This window comes from Manihot esculenta, chromosome 1, assembly GCF_001659605.2.
Source record: "Manihot esculenta cultivar AM560-2 chromosome 1, M.esculenta_v8, whole genome shotgun sequence".
In the NCBI taxonomy this organism is placed as follows: Eukaryota; Viridiplantae; Streptophyta; class Magnoliopsida; order Malpighiales; family Euphorbiaceae; genus Manihot; species Manihot esculenta.
The window spans coordinates 29,607,850-29,624,616 of record NC_035161.2 but is presented as its reverse complement, the minus strand read 5'-3'; the positions used below and the strand labels follow the sequence as shown (position 1 = coordinate 29,624,616).

Genomic DNA, 16,767 nt, shown 5'->3' with positions numbered 1-16,767 from the left:
ATCATATTATAAATTAATTACATTATTTATAATCTTAAATTTTATTACATACTAAATTTTAAAAACGTCTTATAATAAATTTAAATTATTCAAAACATAACTAAAATAATTATATAATTTTAATATAAAATAGTATAAACTATAAATATGCCGAAATATATCTATAAAATTCAAATTGTTATTTAATTTTACCATTGAGGGTCAATAACTTATTAAAACTAATATAAAATTTACAATATATTTTTTGCACTTAATTATTTTTAAATTTAAATTAATGGAAAAATATTATAAAAAATTCACGTCACGTGTCATTTTAATTTTATTTTTAAATAATTTAAGTGTTATGATACATTTAAAATTTAAAGTGTTATAAGATTTTTATGGTAAAATTTAGAAGTTTAAATATATATTATGTATAAATTATATTATATTATGTTAATTCATTTAATTATAATAGCAGAAAAAGCAACAGTACATTTATAACGATATTAATTTTATTGTTATAAAAAATTAATATATACTGGCAATTCAAATAATTATTGCTAGAAATACGTACAAAGATATAACAATAATAAAAATTATAAGTATTAGTAAAGAAGTTCCTTTTGTTTTCACAATAATTAAAATTTTATTACAAATATTTATAATTACAATTTTATAATAGCAGCATGCACAGATTTTATTGATAACAAAATATTCCTATTTTTTTATTCATCAACCAATCCCCTTTTTGATGGATACATAGGATGCGACTGTTTCCGTGGTGAGGGATGGGAATGTTCTTGTTATAGCACACAGGCTTTCAACTGTTAAAAGTGCAGACATTGTTGCTGTGATACCTGAAATAGGCACACACTATGATGTCCTCAGGAGACAATTACAATAACCCAAAATTACACTAGCTTTTTTATGGGAAACAAGTCCCTTTCAGAAAATGATAAAATCAATGGCTAGCTAAATATAGCAGTTTTCTCCACAAAAGGGGATCATGTGTTTGCCTTCCGAACTTTGCTAATACTAAACATCGTCAAATGCTTCTTAAACGATGCCAGCCCTGTCAACTCTAAATCTTAGGCTGAATTCAATATGGAAGGAATGCAGGTGAAGTTGGCATCCACTTGTGTGTTGATCAATCACGTTTGGATAACTAGAAATCATTAAAATAAAATCATTTTTTTTATTCAATTTAGTCTATAAAATAATATTTGGGGACCAATAATGAAAATCAATGAAGAAATCTAAAAATCAAATGTTAGAAGCGAAGCGGAGTTAACATGAAATGAGAATGCAATAGGCTGGAAGATCATTCAGCATGCTAGATTATCAAGACATCTGTGTCAAAATTTCCAATACACTTGGCTCTTAACTTGAAAAAAAAAAACAACAAACTAAAACATAGCATAAAATCGTATCCTCTCCATAATCCACACAAATTCTCCTTGGAACTAATGTCTAAAAGGACCTAACGAATCATCAACCCTTGCATCGCCTGTGATCCATCTTCAGTTACCTTGTTAGCTTGGATGGTGTTTAGCGTATTCGCAATATTACCCTGGAAAACAGGAGAACATCAACAGAGTGACAGTAGAAGGAAAGCTGGGCAAATTATTAGAACAAAACCAACAAATTAATTTTCATGATTAACATAAAACCGATTGGATGGGCTGGATACCAATACAAAACTACTGCCTTCGAGCGCTAAAATGCAGGGGGTGCATGCCACTATAGAGAAGGTAAAAAGATATTCTTTAGTCACGAAATTTTACCCTCCAAGTAGCCAGTTTAACTCTAAGTGTCAGCCACTGATGCTGGCCAAATACACGCTCAGTACAGTTACTGCACATCACAAATTGGAGAAAAATATTTGAATAACCAAGGTAAATCTTAAGCAGGGAAATACAGTATTACTATCATCGGAAGCAAGGGCAAGAGGCTACCTAACAAGCACAAATTGAGTCATCTGGTCCATTTTACAATTAATTAACTTGGCAGTTATTGCCTTCACTACCCATAATTCCACCTCATCCTCATTAATCTGCAAAAAAAAATTGCATCAATACAAGTATAAAAGACATAATGGGCGAATGTTAAGCAGAACAATAAATCTTGCAAATGCAGAAAGGTAAGCCTGATTACTCGAAGAGTATCCTTGATAAGAGCATATGGAATTCGACCAGATCCATCCGAGGCAAGATCCACCAATGACATCAATCTCATCTTCGCTATACAATCCTCATGAACAAGACCTATAGCACGCAAGAAGAAAAGCTGAAACAAATTTCAAAATGAAGAAACATTAGCCCACCTATCAATGTTAGAAGGAATAATTACCATAGCTTTTCAGCAAAGCAGAATTAGCAGCCTGAAACTCTAAATAGGCATCTAGCCTCTGAGTCAGAAAGATCTTCAAAAGCTGATACACCAATGCATATTTAGCGTCCTTTTCCAACTGCCCCACAGCAGGCATATCAAGCAGGTCACACTGCAATAGAGCTACATAAATCAATTGCTAAGCACACAAATGTCTCCAATGAGCTATTCCAACAAAGAAAATATATATAAAAAAAAAAGAAGCAAAAGAATTGTATTGATGTGAACAGCAAAAGGAAATTGATAAAAGAAAACATACTTAAAATATAAAAATAGGAGAAAAAAAGATGGCCATAAAACCAGTATCTATAGTACTATAACAAAACCTAAGCCTTAATCCCAAACTAGTTCCGGTCAGCTACATTGATCCCTTTTGCAATTCACCTCTATCTGAATGATATCCAGAGTACATTGTGCATAAAAAAATTAGTTGGGTTCTAGATCAATAGCATTTCTGTTTAGAATAAACATGCTTAACCACTTTCACATGACCACAAAAATTAGAAATGAGGTAAGCCTACATGGCCTTACAACAGACATCAGGCTACATTGCCGAACATAATTAACAAGGGATTGAACTCTTACTTGCAATATCAGAATCAGAGCCCAAAATACTTTTAGATGATTTGGCATTTCTGCGATGATTAATGCATTTGTATTTGCATTTAAACATCAAAACAGCATATAGGACAGAGTTGACATGAACTTCAAGGACATGTATAACAGCCTGTGACATCTTAAAAATTCAGTGAGACACACCTGAAACATGTGAGTTGCCCTGACAAATTCAATAATTGTGCACACAGCTTCCTCCTTGGCTTCAGCCATTGTATATGCGTCCTCACCAGAGAAGGTTGCTAAATACTTGGTCAAGAATTTGAAAGCATCCTTTCCTGAGCTGGGAATATCCCCCCCCCCCCCAACCAAAAGAAAATGATAATCAAATGGATGAAAAGATAAATTCACTTTCAGACTATTTTCTTTCTATTATACCTCTTACTCTCTCTCAGTACATTAGAAATTCCAAGAAAAAGATCCCTCTGATCCTTCACCTCAAGATTCCACTCTTTCAAGAAGCTATCAATCTTTTTGAAAGAAGGGATGACATGCTCAGTAACTTTTCCACTCACTGCTAAATTTAGAGCCTTCATGTAAACATAGAACCGGCTGTATGTATTCTCCAGAAGATTGTACAGGTTGAACAAGCTGATGAAAGACGCAAGCATAAGATACTGCTTTCAAAAATTTATAAGCTAAAATACAACTGAATTTATCATTTCTTATACATCTTCAATCGCAACGCAGGCTTGTCAGTTGGTTGCTGAATAACTTTTCCACATATAAGTTTTGCCATCTCAAGTGCGTCATCTGGACTTTCAGACTTGGAGACAAGATTGCAGATAACAGTGAAGATACACTCTAGATCTGAATAAATGACAAACATTACATTTATACAAGTAAGAACTTATGACCTAATATCAAACATAATATTTCTATCTCAAAATCCCTATTAATATGCCAACCGCAAGCACCTCAAAGATCCATAAACCAGAATTTACAAGGACTTAAAAGTTTTGCACATTTTCAGCATCAATAACTCATCATATATAAAAATATTAATGTTGTAAACCTTCATCAGTAACATCTGAATAAGCCAAAATTCAAACAAGTCTATGGAGTATTTTAATCATATCATAAGCCTGATCAAAAGCAAGAAGTTCTCATGCAACATAGCATGGTTACAATTTTGCTTTTTCATACATTCACTCTCTCACACTCATACTATGCTTAAACTGTGCAGTACAATTACCCTTCAATCTACGGGAAGTGCATTACACTGTTTGACAATCATAAATATGAAAGATACCTTTTTCTGACACTTTAGAGTTGGAGAATATCAAGTCAGCTGAAGTAAGCATTAAAGAGGACAAGTCCAGCCATCTGGCCATCACCATACATTCTTGAGCTTCCAAACAAAGCCTAGAAACTTGTTGCTCCGCAACCTAAGCAGCAACAAAAACATAGATAAACTGACTTACAAATTACATTAAATTTACCGCTTATACATATCACGATTTTCTATTCTAAAATAAGGACATTATTCTTTAACTGCCAAGCACACAAGCAAAATAATTTGTTTCACTCTCCAGCAAGCAGAGGAATTCTACACCATATTTTCCCAACTTCCATTTTTGGAATTCTGAAAATTTTGAACAAGATAACTAGCACATTACAGCAGCAGGCAAGCACTTTATTAAATCAAATGACAAAAAGCAATCCACAAATCAAAAAAAAAAAAAAGTGAGATAGCAACCATAAAATTTTAATTTTGTTAAAAAAATCTTCATTTATTCAATCAAATTCACTGACCAAAATCTATTCCAAACGAATTAAACTATAAAATCAGAAGCCGATACATAAAGACCTTGTTGCCAGTAAAATTTTCCAAAGCCAAGGACGATGTAGGCACATATTAAGAGACACATACATGTACAGTTATACATGCAGTAACATATATGCAAATTATGTACATATAGATACCTCAGGACCCGCGTCGGCCCAGGCAAGCTCAGAGGTGAAGCGGACGACGGCGAGGGCCGGATCTTCTTCGGAGGTAGGAACGACGGTCGTCATTGCAAGGGCAATCTGCAGCACTCTCTAAAATTTGCTTTTGCTGCAGAAAGACAGAGAGAGTGAGAGAAACCCTAGATACGGGCCCTTGAGCTCTACAAGATGTTACAGTGTCTATCGAGGTTTAAGTGTTTCATGGACGGTTAATCTATAAATTTTACCATTTTCCCTTTGAAAATAAAATTTACATTTAATTTTTTACTATATATAAATAAATATGCACTTATGCATTTATAGACCAAATAAATTTGATAAATTTTAAATTTTATTTTTTCAATTCTTAATTATGTATAAATATATTTAAATTTATCTATTTTAATATTTAAATATTTTTTCTAATTCTTCATTATATTTATTTTATTTTGTAGTTTTTTTGCATTTTAAATTAATTTTTAAATAAATATATAAAAATTGAAGTTTGCTTTTTTATATTCTTTAATGAAATGAAAATTTAATTAAACTGTATGAAAATTAACAAGGGTATTATTTGTTTATAAAGTATTTTAAAAATAATATAATACTCCATTTTCTTATTTGACTTTTAAAATATATAAAATTTAGAATTTATTTATAATTGAAGCTAAAATTACATTAAAAAGCTCCTTAAGACATTGTTAAATAATTTAATATTTTAAATTTTTTGTATAATAATTTGATATTTTAAAACATATATAGGAGTTATTAGTTTCAAATTATAAGCTTTAGAATTTATTTTTTGCATTAATAATAAACAAACAAATATTTGGTCCACATAATGGTAACCATCCTACAAGACTTTCAAGTTAGCGAAGAAGTTGACGCAGAACAGCCCTATCCCTCCTGGATTCGCATTTCGCACCGACAACGCCGTCGGGTTAAATAATGAATAATCCCCTTTTTTTTTCTTTAAATTTGGGAATTTGTTGGTACATCGCTAAGAGCACTGGGGTTCCAAGGATGCTTCCTGTTGGTTAGTCTATTAATTAGGTGTTCATTTAAGATTATGACCCTTTTTTTTTAAAAAATAAAGTTAAACTTTATGAAGGGATTATACATTGATTTGGATATATGAGATGCAACTAAGCCATTGCTTTGGGCATTCTGTTTGTTCTTTTTGATCTCTGCGTTTTCTGGGTGTTAATTAATTTCGAGAGATAATAATTTTTAACACTCTCTATCATATTATTTAGGGAAAATTATGTTTTAGTTCCTGAGGTTTAACGTAATTAATATTTCTGTCCCTCTATTTTGGCGACCCAACACTTAAGTCCCTCACTTTCTCTTCCGTCCAAATTCGTAGTCCTTCCGCCCATTTAAACCATTTGGTCAGAGAGTCAAAAGTGAGATGTGATGATTTTTTTCAAAAATACTCTTCTTTCAATGTGAAATTCCAGAAGAAGAAGAAGAAGAGGGTTAACTTTGTCAATTCACGTGTCCCAAACGGCTATTTTGGACGGAAGGACTACGAATTTGGACAGAAAAGAAAGTGAGAGATTTAAGTGTTGGGTCACCAAAATAGAGGGACAGAAGTATTAATTACGTTAAATCTTAGGGACTACAAAGTAATTTTCCCTATTATTTAAAAAAAAAAAATTCAATAACATGTCTCATTCATTTTGATCATTATGATATAGTTGAAGGATTGCTATGACCCATTAAGATGCAAGTGTGCAAAATTGATATTAGTTCTGCCTGCAAGAGACCATAATCGGAGCATTGAAATGGATAAACAATCAAATTCAAACACCAAATCAACAATGGAACTTCTGCATTATTATACACTTTGCATTGTCAATAACTTCCACAAATTAATACTACACCAGTAAAAACAATGGATCACGTCCCAAGCAAACAGCTACTGGCTCCACTCAATATTGCACGATGATCATTTAATTTCCAGAATTTCCACAGCAGAGATTGCTACAACATGTGTTAACACTAGACCAACAACAATACAATACGCATGGTAGATAATAAATTAGTTCCCATTCCCACCAAAGAGATAACCAAGAGAAGATCGACCACCAGGGGCAGCATGAACTTTGGTGGATGGCCGATCCTGCAATCACAAATACAACATCATCCCCAATGGATCAACGCCCATATAATGATGTAAACAAGTATGGGTTTTCATAGCTAAATTTTGATCATACCGTTATAAAGTTGCCACAGTTCTGGCCATCCGCTCGATAGTAATTATTTTTAAGATATCCACGGACGCCTGCTGGAGTTTGCTTATCAATTGTCGGAGAAGAAGCTATGGCAGGTTTCTGAGAAGGGCTAGAATTGGTTGAAGCTTGTCCCTCAGTTTTAGCAGCTGATGCATTGTTAGGAGTCTCCCCATTACCAAATAGGTAGCCCAATGAGCTCTGTCCGCCACCAGCGCTAACGCCGCGACCCATGCTGTTTGTTTGGTTTTTCAATACAAAAGGGAAACCATCAGGTTAAAATTAATAAACCTTAATCATACAAGAGAAACCAATAGCTAACGTTAAGAAATGAAGAAAATATGAAAGAAACAAAGGCGTGTGAATTCTCTCAATCTTGTATAGTTTCTGCTGAGAATCAAGAACCCTCTGTCCAGATCCAAAAGATTAAATGCTCAAACAAGATTAAACAAATAAAAAGGAGTTTGCATTTGCATACCTTTTTCTCTTTCTCTCTCTGTTTCTCGGAAAAGAAAATGAAGGCAATGCAAGAGAAAGAGGAGGAGGACCTAAGTAAAGCAAGAAGAGTGTGTGTATATATAGAAAGCGAGAAAAGTAAAACTGTAAAATAAGGATAGAGATTTACGGTAGAAATCAGATGTGAGTGTTCGGAAGAGAGAAGATGATGAGCGTTTGGAAGAGAAAAGATGATGAGCTGGCTTTTGTTCAAACGTTCATGCGGTCGGCAATGGTTGTCTCTCTGTCATAGAAAAAGACTGATAAATACTTGCTCACGTGTGCCTTTTCGCCTCATTTGTTCCATTTCTCACGGGAAAATTTACCGCACTCGGTAGTCCTGTACACACACAATCAATACAGGAGAGAAATTTATTATTTAATTTTTATATTATTTAAAAATTTATTAATTAATTTTTTATTTTAAAAAATAAATTAAAATATTTATGATATCATTAACTCATCTGATCATTAAATTACATATTAGTTTTTTTTTTTGAAATAAATTACATATTAGTTAAATTATAGTAAATTTAATATTCAAATATAAATTAATAAAATTATGTAGAAATGTATGCATTCCATTTCGTAAACGGCCATCCAATTGTCATCTCTTAAACGCTGGTTCATCAATCACATTCGGCGATTAACGACTTAGAAGCTTTACACTATTTTATTTAAAAAAGAAAAATATTGAACTTTGAGTCTCGATAAAATAAATAAAGGTTTTTTTTTTAAGGGATGATATTAAAATATTGAACTTTGAAATCTCATCTCAACTAACTAACTGCAATTGTTATTGGCTAAGTTCGTGAATGTATAATTAAAAATTAGTTAACTCATGATTAAATAAATTATCACTTAAATTCTTTAAATTTTTAAAACAATTATTTAAATTCAAAATGTTGAGCTGTTAAATTTTTATTAATAAATTAAAAAATAATGTATAACCTTTAATAAAGGTCCTAATTATTAAGCATTGTTAAATAAATAAATTTAATTCTAAAAATATAATAATTAAATTTATATAAAAATTAATTTGTATTATTAATGTATAAATAAAATAATTTTTGATGTAATTGAGATTAAATTGATGATATCGTCGAAATGAAATTATATTGTAATAACCGGGAAGGGAAAAATAAAGTGGTGGTGAGTATTTCATTGCTCTCAGGCATTATTGTGATAATGAAAAAATATAATAAATTGTTTAAAAGTTTAGTATTAAAATTTTTATAAAAGTAGAAGAAATATTATTAAAATATTATAATTATTTCAATTTAAATTTTTTAGAAAGTTTTAAATGAGATTTAATGTTAAAATTTAGTGTTTAGTCAAATTTAGTAAAACAAAATTATGCATTTCTAATAAATTTAAATATTTCAAATATTTTTAATTATATTGTACGTATTTTTATAAAATTACTTTATATATTCTTAATTTAAACTAACATAATTTATTTGTAAAATTACAATAATAAGTGTTTTATAATAAATTTATTGTTCAAGGCCATTGAATGACGATCAAACCATTTCTTAAGGGACTTTTTACTTATTTTAGAAAGTTTTAAGTATTTAAATGATTATTTAAAAAATTAAATTTCTAAATGGAACCATGATTTGAATTTAAATAATTTTTTCATATTTCTCTCTTAAGCATATCAAATAGAAGTTTCTATAAATTAAAATTTTCATTAAAAATTTATTTAACATATTATAAAACATAAAAATTTTAAAATAGTTAAATAATAATTTTATAGAATTTAATAATTCATAAAAAGTAACAACCTCCATTTTGGGCTTCTCCTTCACGAAAGTTTGGTTTTTATATTGCGTCGCTTCTACAAATGGGCATGCCCTGTTTATTAGCAGCGAATAATGGGACCATTGCATCACCCAACACTACTGTTCCGTCAAAATAATGAAAACGATATATTAACAGAGCTTTATTTTATTTATTTTTTTAAAAAATAACAGAATATTAATCTAAACATTAAAGAAAAATATTATATAGTTCTAAAAGTGAAAATAGAATAATATATATATTATTCTTATAACTATGAGTTTCATACACCTAAAAAGTCTTCCTAGAAAAGTCAAATTTTCGTAGAAAAGTAAAGTTTATAACCCATACTGTAGTCAAGTTTAAACTGGTACACAATCTAGACCACATTTCAACAGACTTAGTAGACCGAATTCAGACTCAACAAAAAAAAAAAATACAATTCACTTGACTTGATAGATGAATAGATTAATGAAAGAAATAAATCCATCTACACCCATAATCCTATTATCACGATTATCGAAAAAAAATTAAATAGTCGGTTAATGACAGAAAGGAAAAAACACCCAAGAAAATTAAATAGACTGCTGGTAATGAAAGAAAAGAGAATTCATTTTAGAGTGAAAAAACCACGTGCTATTGTTAAATTAATAATTCACCGAGTAATAATTTTATAATCAGGTGTTGTGTTCTTAGTGAGATTTGACTATTATTATTATTATTATTATTATTATTATTATTATTATTATGATGTACGAAATTTGGCTAATATAAATTTAATATAAATTTAATATAAACATTCCCTTGTCGAGAGTGAAAGGTAATAAGACCAAATAAAGAGGAAAAAGAAAAAAGAAACGGAAAGGGAGACAGGAGAATATAAACATCCATGGGCTCTGCCAAGAGGGCTGAAATTTTCTGTGGGAATAAAGCACTGGATTACACAAACTCAAAATCCTCTTTGTAACAGAAAGCCTAATGTGTGCAGCAATTTCTTATAACACCTGAATAAAGGCTCTAGTTGCCGATCTGTTAAGTTGAAGGCACCTTAGAAATCTCTACCAATATCTTGTGAAGGGCCTGAGGCTTGGAGAAGAATGGTGAGTGATCAGCACCTTTTAACCGGTAAACTTTTTCCGGAGGGTTTGAGTTTATCATGCTTTGTTGCAGTGTGATGGGAATGGCATTGTCTTCTGGAGTTTCTATATAAAACCTTCTGACTGTTCCATGTTTCATATCTGAAAGACTAAGCTTCTCCAAAACTGGTGCAAAGGGGATTGGTCTCATTGAAACAGAAGCTAATGCAACATCCTGAACCAAAATATGCAAGGAATGAGCAACAGAATGAAAAAAAGATATGTGCATACCCATTCATATGCAAAGTCAAAATTATGAAAAGAGAACTAAAGGGGATGATCTTTACTTGAGATCTTCACCCCCATTGTGAGGCTTTCCAACATCTCTAAAGGCTAAAAAAATATTTAATTAAAAAAAAAAAATTGGTGGCCGTAGCTCAGCCAAAAGCTTGGTACGCCTTTGCTTCCTAGTTGAATTTTCTTCAGCATTGATACCAAACCAAAATAGCCGAATAAGGCATAGCAGCTTTTAGAAGTATAGCTTTAAATGCATCCTTAAATTTTTAACTAGAAGACATCAAAATTACACTTTTAACTGTCCATAAACCTAACTCTCCGGATACTCAACTACAGCCCCTCCGAGATGTAACCTCTCTCCCTCAAATAATAACATTCTTGCAGCGCCACCAAGTTAAGGCACCATCAAGATGATAGGTCAAAGTTTCTAACATCAATTGCATTAGCAAATGGTTTTCTGATTTTTGATAGCTAGAAACCTCACAGGACTCCTTTAGCAGCTATTAACTGAACTTCTATTGCATGCCCATATGTGCATAGATATGGATCTTTAAAATTCCCTTTTTGACAGGTGGATCTGCTGAGCCTAGGCTAGAAAGCAGAACATGACCCTCTCCGTCCCAAATTACTTGTCTACAAAAGACCACTAGGCCAATGATTAAGTGATCAAATATCTCAAACTCTAATAGTGAAAGTCTTATAGCTAGATTAAGAAGACATAATGCGGCCTGTTGAACATGTATAACAATGAATAATAAGGTTTTAAGAGCAATTACTCCCGACACCAAGCATACCTTGGCAGGACTTTGGTTGAACAGCAACTCCCTCAACAATGATTTGTCCAGCTCAATTGCAGTTGGAGGATGGCCACTCCCATTTGCGTACACAAAAATCTGAGCTTGTTGCATCAAATCATTTGAATTTGACTGCAATCGTATTTGAATTAGCACAGAAGGGATTGGGGCAAAAAAACTTAACATCTGACCTTCACTAATAACATATATAGATATATATATTCAGGAAAGTATAGACCAGTGTTACATCTATATATAATTTACCAAAAGGATGCATTAATTAAATAACATTATTCAGATCTAAAATTCTCCAGGCATACATTAATCATAATGCCAGTAAATGTTTTGACATCCTATCCTCAAAACTACCAAGGAGACATGATTTTCCACAAATTTGAAAAGGATTTTATAACTAAAACATCCACATGCAGCCACAGAAAATGCAGAAACATTAACATTGAGTATGCGTAGAAACAATTATCTTAAAAGACTCAGACAACAGAAAAGCAAGTAGTTCTATTGTAACCTAGTTGTCACATCTTTGTGCGAATGCATGTGCATGCATTTTAAATAGGGTTTAAATATCCTTCCAATTCAAATTAAACATTAAATTAAGGTAAGCAGTTCATATACAGGGATCCCAAATTCTGTCATCAGTAATGCAATTTGAGAAGTTCCAAACATAAAAATGATATCTGAATCAATGGTTGCGTTCTTAGCACAGACAGAGCAAAGGGTAAACCTGCTGTGAGAACATATCAAGAGTACTCTGTCCATTAGCCAGCATCGCAGCAGCAACAAAAATGGCCTTTGAAATTTTGTGGGGGAACAACTCCATTGCATATGATATACAAGCACCACCAAAATCGTGCCCGACCATAATTACCTGCATTTTTAAGCACACTAATGTATTTAAGAAAAGTTTATGTTTTTCAAATGTAAACCTAAATAACTCAAAGCTGAACATGAAACTCCATGCGTAGAAGGCAATAAATTATGTGAGAGTCAACACCAAAGTTGCCTTCAACACTAAGAAAGAAGTTGTGCCTCATGATGATGTAGACCTTCCATTTTAAATTAGTAATAAAAAAAATCACATATTCCAATGAAAGCAATCAGTGAGACACATGACAAGAATTTCTGATAATGTTCTCATATATTAATGCAATATATATAGTCAAACAGAACACAAAGGAAAGTTTCTGTTTATGTATAATTAGAAAACTGGTGCTTAGAGATATTGTGTGGATGAATACTTTGCACAAATCTAAGTAATAGGAGTCTGAAAACAATAATTTTTTAGCAATAAAATCTGAATCTTACAGGCAAATGAATCCTAGTTAATACTGTCATTGAATTTTCCTAGAAATGAACTGCGTACATAATATTTTTTGTGACACTCATCATAAATTTCATAAAGCTGATAAAATTGTTTGAACCAACTGGAAGTAGAAAACATAGCACATACAAATGAAACAGATAAGTTACAAAGAAATGGAAAAGAACCTTCTCCCCATCAGCCAGTTTTTCAAGAAAATTAGTAAGGGGCTTCACATATTGAGAAAGACTGGTAATGCCATTTGTATCAAAAGAATGAATCCCAGAGCCAGTTAAGTCTATTGCAGTAACTTTGAAACCACCCTCTTCTAGAAGAGCTATTGTTTTGTACCAGCACCAGGCACCAAAGCCTCCCCCATGGACAAGAACAAAATGATTAGTCTCGAGATCATCAAGCTTAATATCCTGTTGTAAGAGCAACAAAAGTGAAGGACAAAAAACCCAAAATTTTAATCAATATAGACTTATCAACAGTTCACTTGCTTAGAAATAGAATCATGATATAAAACTCTGAAAATCTTTACATATGTAACTCAAACAATATGTCAAAGGCTCAAAAAACATAGTAACACAAGAAAAATCCTAAATCTTACAACAAAATAAGTAATAAAAAAATTTGCACAGAAAAACATACATGGAAAAAGAAATTAATTGTCATAAACTTGCCCATGTAAGGGCATGCCTTAAGTAATCAACACACCTAGTATGTACAAGATTTCAGATCAGAAACCATTGGTTGAATGAGGACTCCAATGTTTATCACAACTAATTAGTCATCCTCTTGGATTTTTCAAAAAGGTTATAGAATTATCGCAGTTATACCAATGGATGTACCATAAGTTACTTGTATGACAACCTACATTCTCTATCAATGACTTGCCTACGCACATCCACATAATCAGTATTCACCGACGCAGCAGGCACAAACAACACATGCATCTACTTGTAAATAAATCCGCAAATGAATTAAGTAGTTAAGATAGTTTGTAGTGGTATAAAATAAGGGAAACTTGAGTTTGTAAATCCATTACTCAAAAAATCCCCTTCAGTTGCTTATCTCTGAAGATTGACTGATCAATGACATTTAAGAGCAAATATAGAGGAAATTATCAGAACGCTTAAGAATACAATTAAATTGGTCGATTCATTTTCAAATCATCATGAGAAAAGTACATCCCGAGACTGAGAAAGAGATTGCAAATCATTGCATAACTAGGAAAAAGGTTGTCACTATTAAAAACCGAAATAAACAATCAAAAGAATAGAAGCTAAAAATAAGGCAAGTCAGTATTAAAAACCAAAATATACAATCAAAAGAATAGAAGCTAAAAATAAGGCAAGGAGCAATCATTAGCCCAACAATACCTACGTAGTACAGAAACTAAATAATAAGAAAGTATATTATCATTAGAGACCAAGTTCTACCATCTGGGGCCATCGTTACCGTCACTCGCAGAGGACCCAGTCTAGCAGAGACACAATTAGTCAAACTCATAAACCAATTAAGGCCTTAAAGCATCATTATTTCTCTCCTCAACCAAACATGCAAGATAATACATGACAACCATCAAATCTTCCTCCTAATCACCCTTACTTAGCAACTTAACCCAAACCACCACCATGCAATATTACATGGAAATCATGCGTTTCTTCAATCTCCCATAACTAAGAGCAAAATCACAACATAAACCAAAATTACAGAATCCCACCGGCCCCAAATTCCATTACACTCTCTCAACAGAAGACGCATAAAAATAAATAAACAAATATAAACTTTAACAATTCCATAATTAACAAAACCCAAAATCACATGCATATGCATGTTCAAAATTAACACGATATCTTTTATGCAAAACGGAAGAGGATGTAAACCTGGTTAACAAGCTGGTGAGGCTGCAGCAACGGGTCAGTAAGAGACCGGGCTCTTGAACTAGAGCTTCGCGGCAACTGGCTTTTCTTCGACCCAGAACTATTCGGATACCGTAGTGAAGTGGACCGATCAAACGGCAATGAAGCAGAGCCGTTCTGTTGCTGGTGCTGCCTGAAAAGAATGGCCGCAGCCAAAGCCTGTTCCTGAATCACGGAATCAGTGCTGTCTTTACGCGTGGACCGGATCCGACTCCACCGGTTGCTTGAATTGAGCACGGACTGGGAGTTACCGGGTAAACGCTTTGTGGATTTCTTCTTCTTCACTGTTTTGGGCGCCAAACAAGTGCAGAGATTGCCCATTGCTGGTTCATGTACATAGAAGAAAAGATAGAAAGAAATTATATATGCGTGTACATATATGTAAGCAAAATGGAAAGAGAGACAGAAAGGATGGTTTGGATTCTGGCGATGGCGACGGTGGTCGGTGGTGGAGGTGTTGATGGCTGGAGGCTACTGAAAAGTTAATTAGAGAAGGGACTTTTATAAGAAGCGTCGAGCCCATGACAAATACGTCTTATAGTCGTTCAGCATTGTGATTTTTCTTTTGATTTAGGGAAATATTTTTTTTATACAGGTCTAGCATACGAAAGACACAGAACCCCACTCAATTAAATCCCAACTCATTAAGAGGCATAAGCTTGCGGGTGCAATTTAGATTAATATTAACTTCATACCTTGTTTAACATCATTTATGTTTTCAATATTTTTTTTAAATGAAAATTAAAATAGTAAAATCTCAAATTTTTTATTTTATTTAAATTTATTTATCATCAAATTAAGTATTATATTTAATGTTAAAAATATAAAATTATTTACTAGTTTAAAATAAATATAAAAATATTATAGAAATTAAATAATAAATTTTTCTTATAATAATAAAATAAAAATATATTTTAAAAATCAGTCAAATCAAAATGTATTTTTAAAAATAAAATAAATTTTAATATTTAGCGACACTAATTAATATTGAATAAAATTTTAATTGATGAAGGTTACAAAATTGAAACCTGGAATCAACTTTTAAAAAAAAATCTCGTGTATTGGATTTGGACCGCATTTCAGTTTTTTCAACGAAAAGGAAAAATGGCAAGACAAAAATAGATGAATAAATGGCATTTTTTATCTGAAGTTGATAGCTTTTTGAATGCTATTTTAAATTTATTTCAATTTTCTGCTTGAAAGCATTAGGTGCAATCACGAATTATTAATTCTGTGCATTTTTTTTATTAGACCTTCTGAATTTTACATTGATTTTGATATTTTTAATAAAAAAAATTTAGTATTTAATTTATATATTAAAAAAATTAATGAGTTAATTTTTAATTTTGAAAAATACTAAAATCCCTTTTGCTCATCTCTCAAAATTAAAAAATTTTCTTCTCGATTAGTTCTTCCAAACATTAACTTTCCAGATAATAACCAAAAGTACAAAGAGAATGTCATGAGAATATTATCCTCATAATTAAAATTCTATCAAATTAAATTCATTGTTATCATAAAGTTTTTCCATGTCTTGATAATATTTTTTAAAAAAAGTTATTTCATTTTCACCCGCTTTTTATCTGAAAATAAATATTCTCTTATAGCTTTGAAAATCATTCATACATGATTTGACATGTGGATTTATTGTTTCAATTTTTTATATTTTTTGATTTAATAAAATTTCATTGCCGAAATAGGAAGATAAAACAAAAAAAAATGTCACATATGGTAAAATTTCTCCAAAATTATATCGCCATGAATGAAAACAATTATAAATTTTCATATTAATTTAGCAAAGAACATCAAAATCATGTTTTAATTTTCTTGCAAGAACATGAATATGGTTCCTCCAGGCATGGGGGAGGAATGTGTGATGCTGTGTTTAAATTAATGAAAAGAAGCAGGATGTAGCAGTTGAGCTGTTAA

At 31.6% G+C, this 16,767-nt stretch overlaps 3 protein-coding genes across 5 annotated transcripts; all 3 read right to left on the bottom strand.

Annotated features, from left to right (window-relative positions):
* Positions 1 to 1,291: 1,291 nt before the first annotated feature.
* LOC110630121 (eukaryotic translation initiation factor 3 subunit M) lies at positions 1,292 to 5,118 on the bottom strand. 2 transcript variants are annotated; one of them, XR_002490351.2, is made up of 10 exons: positions 4,912 to 5,118; positions 4,238 to 4,373; positions 3,657 to 3,795; positions 3,364 to 3,576; positions 3,130 to 3,268; positions 2,332 to 2,482; positions 2,137 to 2,246; positions 1,938 to 2,035; positions 1,673 to 1,836; positions 1,292 to 1,552 (listed from the first exon to the last, which is right to left on the bottom strand). XR_002490351.2 is itself a non-coding variant. In XM_021777448.2 (10 exons), the coding sequence occupies exons 1-10, from the start codon at positions 5,002 to 5,004 to the stop codon at positions 1,463 to 1,465; spliced, it is 1,239 nt and encodes a 412-aa protein (XP_021633140.1). In that variant the 5' UTR covers positions 5,005 to 5,118; the 3' UTR covers positions 1,292 to 1,462. The 2 variants fall into 2 exon arrangements, 1 of the variants encoding a protein (XP_021633140.1); XM_021777448.2 differs by having other exon boundaries at positions 1,767 to 1,836.
* A 1,600-nt stretch (positions 5,119 to 6,718) lies between these two features.
* On the bottom strand, positions 6,719 to 7,839 carry LOC110630175 (protein SPIRAL1-like 3). 2 transcript variants are annotated; one of them, XM_043956826.1, is made up of 3 exons: positions 7,630 to 7,839; positions 7,134 to 7,385; positions 6,719 to 7,039 (listed from the first exon to the last, which is right to left on the bottom strand). In XM_043956826.1, exons 2-3 carry the CDS (start codon positions 7,380 to 7,382, stop codon positions 6,959 to 6,961), a joined length of 330 nt encoding a protein of 109 aa, XP_043812761.1. In that variant the 5' UTR covers positions 7,383 to 7,385; positions 7,630 to 7,839; the 3' UTR covers positions 6,719 to 6,958. The 2 variants fall into 2 exon arrangements, with proteins under 2 accessions (XP_043812761.1, XP_021633224.1); XM_021777532.2 differs by having other exon boundaries at positions 7,134 to 7,383; positions 7,627 to 7,830.
* A 2,341-nt stretch (positions 7,840 to 10,180) lies between these two features.
* LOC110630132 (putative methylesterase 11, chloroplastic) lies at positions 10,181 to 15,383 on the bottom strand. The gene is made up of 5 exons (XM_021777462.2): positions 14,803 to 15,383; positions 13,099 to 13,335; positions 12,335 to 12,478; positions 11,593 to 11,724; positions 10,181 to 10,736 (listed from the first exon to the last, which is right to left on the bottom strand). The coding sequence occupies exons 1-5, from the start codon at positions 15,157 to 15,159 to the stop codon at positions 10,458 to 10,460; spliced, it is 1,149 nt and encodes a 382-aa protein (XP_021633154.1). The 5' UTR covers positions 15,160 to 15,383; the 3' UTR covers positions 10,181 to 10,457.
* Positions 15,384 to 16,767: the final 1,384 nt, after the last annotated feature.

Bases quoted from the DNA above. Each gene is read 5' to 3' on its own strand.
- LOC110630121 (XM_021777448.2), bottom strand. From the start codon at position 5,004: ATGACGACCGTCGTTCCTACCTCCGAAGAAGATCCGGCCCTCGCCGTC. The intron at 3,796-4,237 runs GTATCTTTCATA...TCATTTATTCAG, and splicing joins CTCTAAAGTGTCAGAAAAAG to ATCTAGAGTGTATCTTCACT. The intron at 3,269-3,363 runs GTATAATAGAAA...GGATATTCCCAG, and splicing joins GTACTGAGAGAGAGTAAGAG to CTCAGGAAAGGATGCTTTCA.
- LOC110630175 (XM_043956826.1), bottom strand. From the start codon at position 7,382: ATGGGTCGCGGCGTTAGCGCTGGTGGCGGACAGAGCTCATTGGGCTAC. The intron at 7,040-7,133 runs GTATGATCAAAA...TTGTGATTGCAG, and splicing joins ACTGTGGCAACTTTATAACG to GATCGGCCATCCACCAAAGT.
- LOC110630132 (XM_021777462.2), bottom strand. From the start codon at position 15,159: ATGGGCAATCTCTGCACTTGTTTGGCGCCCAAAACAGTGAAGAAGAAG. The intron at 11,725-12,334 runs GTTTACCCTTTG...ATACGATTGCAG, and splicing joins TTGATATGTTCTCACAGCAG to TCAAATTCAAATGATTTGAT. The intron at 10,737-11,592 runs GTATGCTTGGTG...ATTTTGGTTCAG, and splicing joins TCAACCAAAGTCCTGCCAAG to GATGTTGCATTAGCTTCTGT.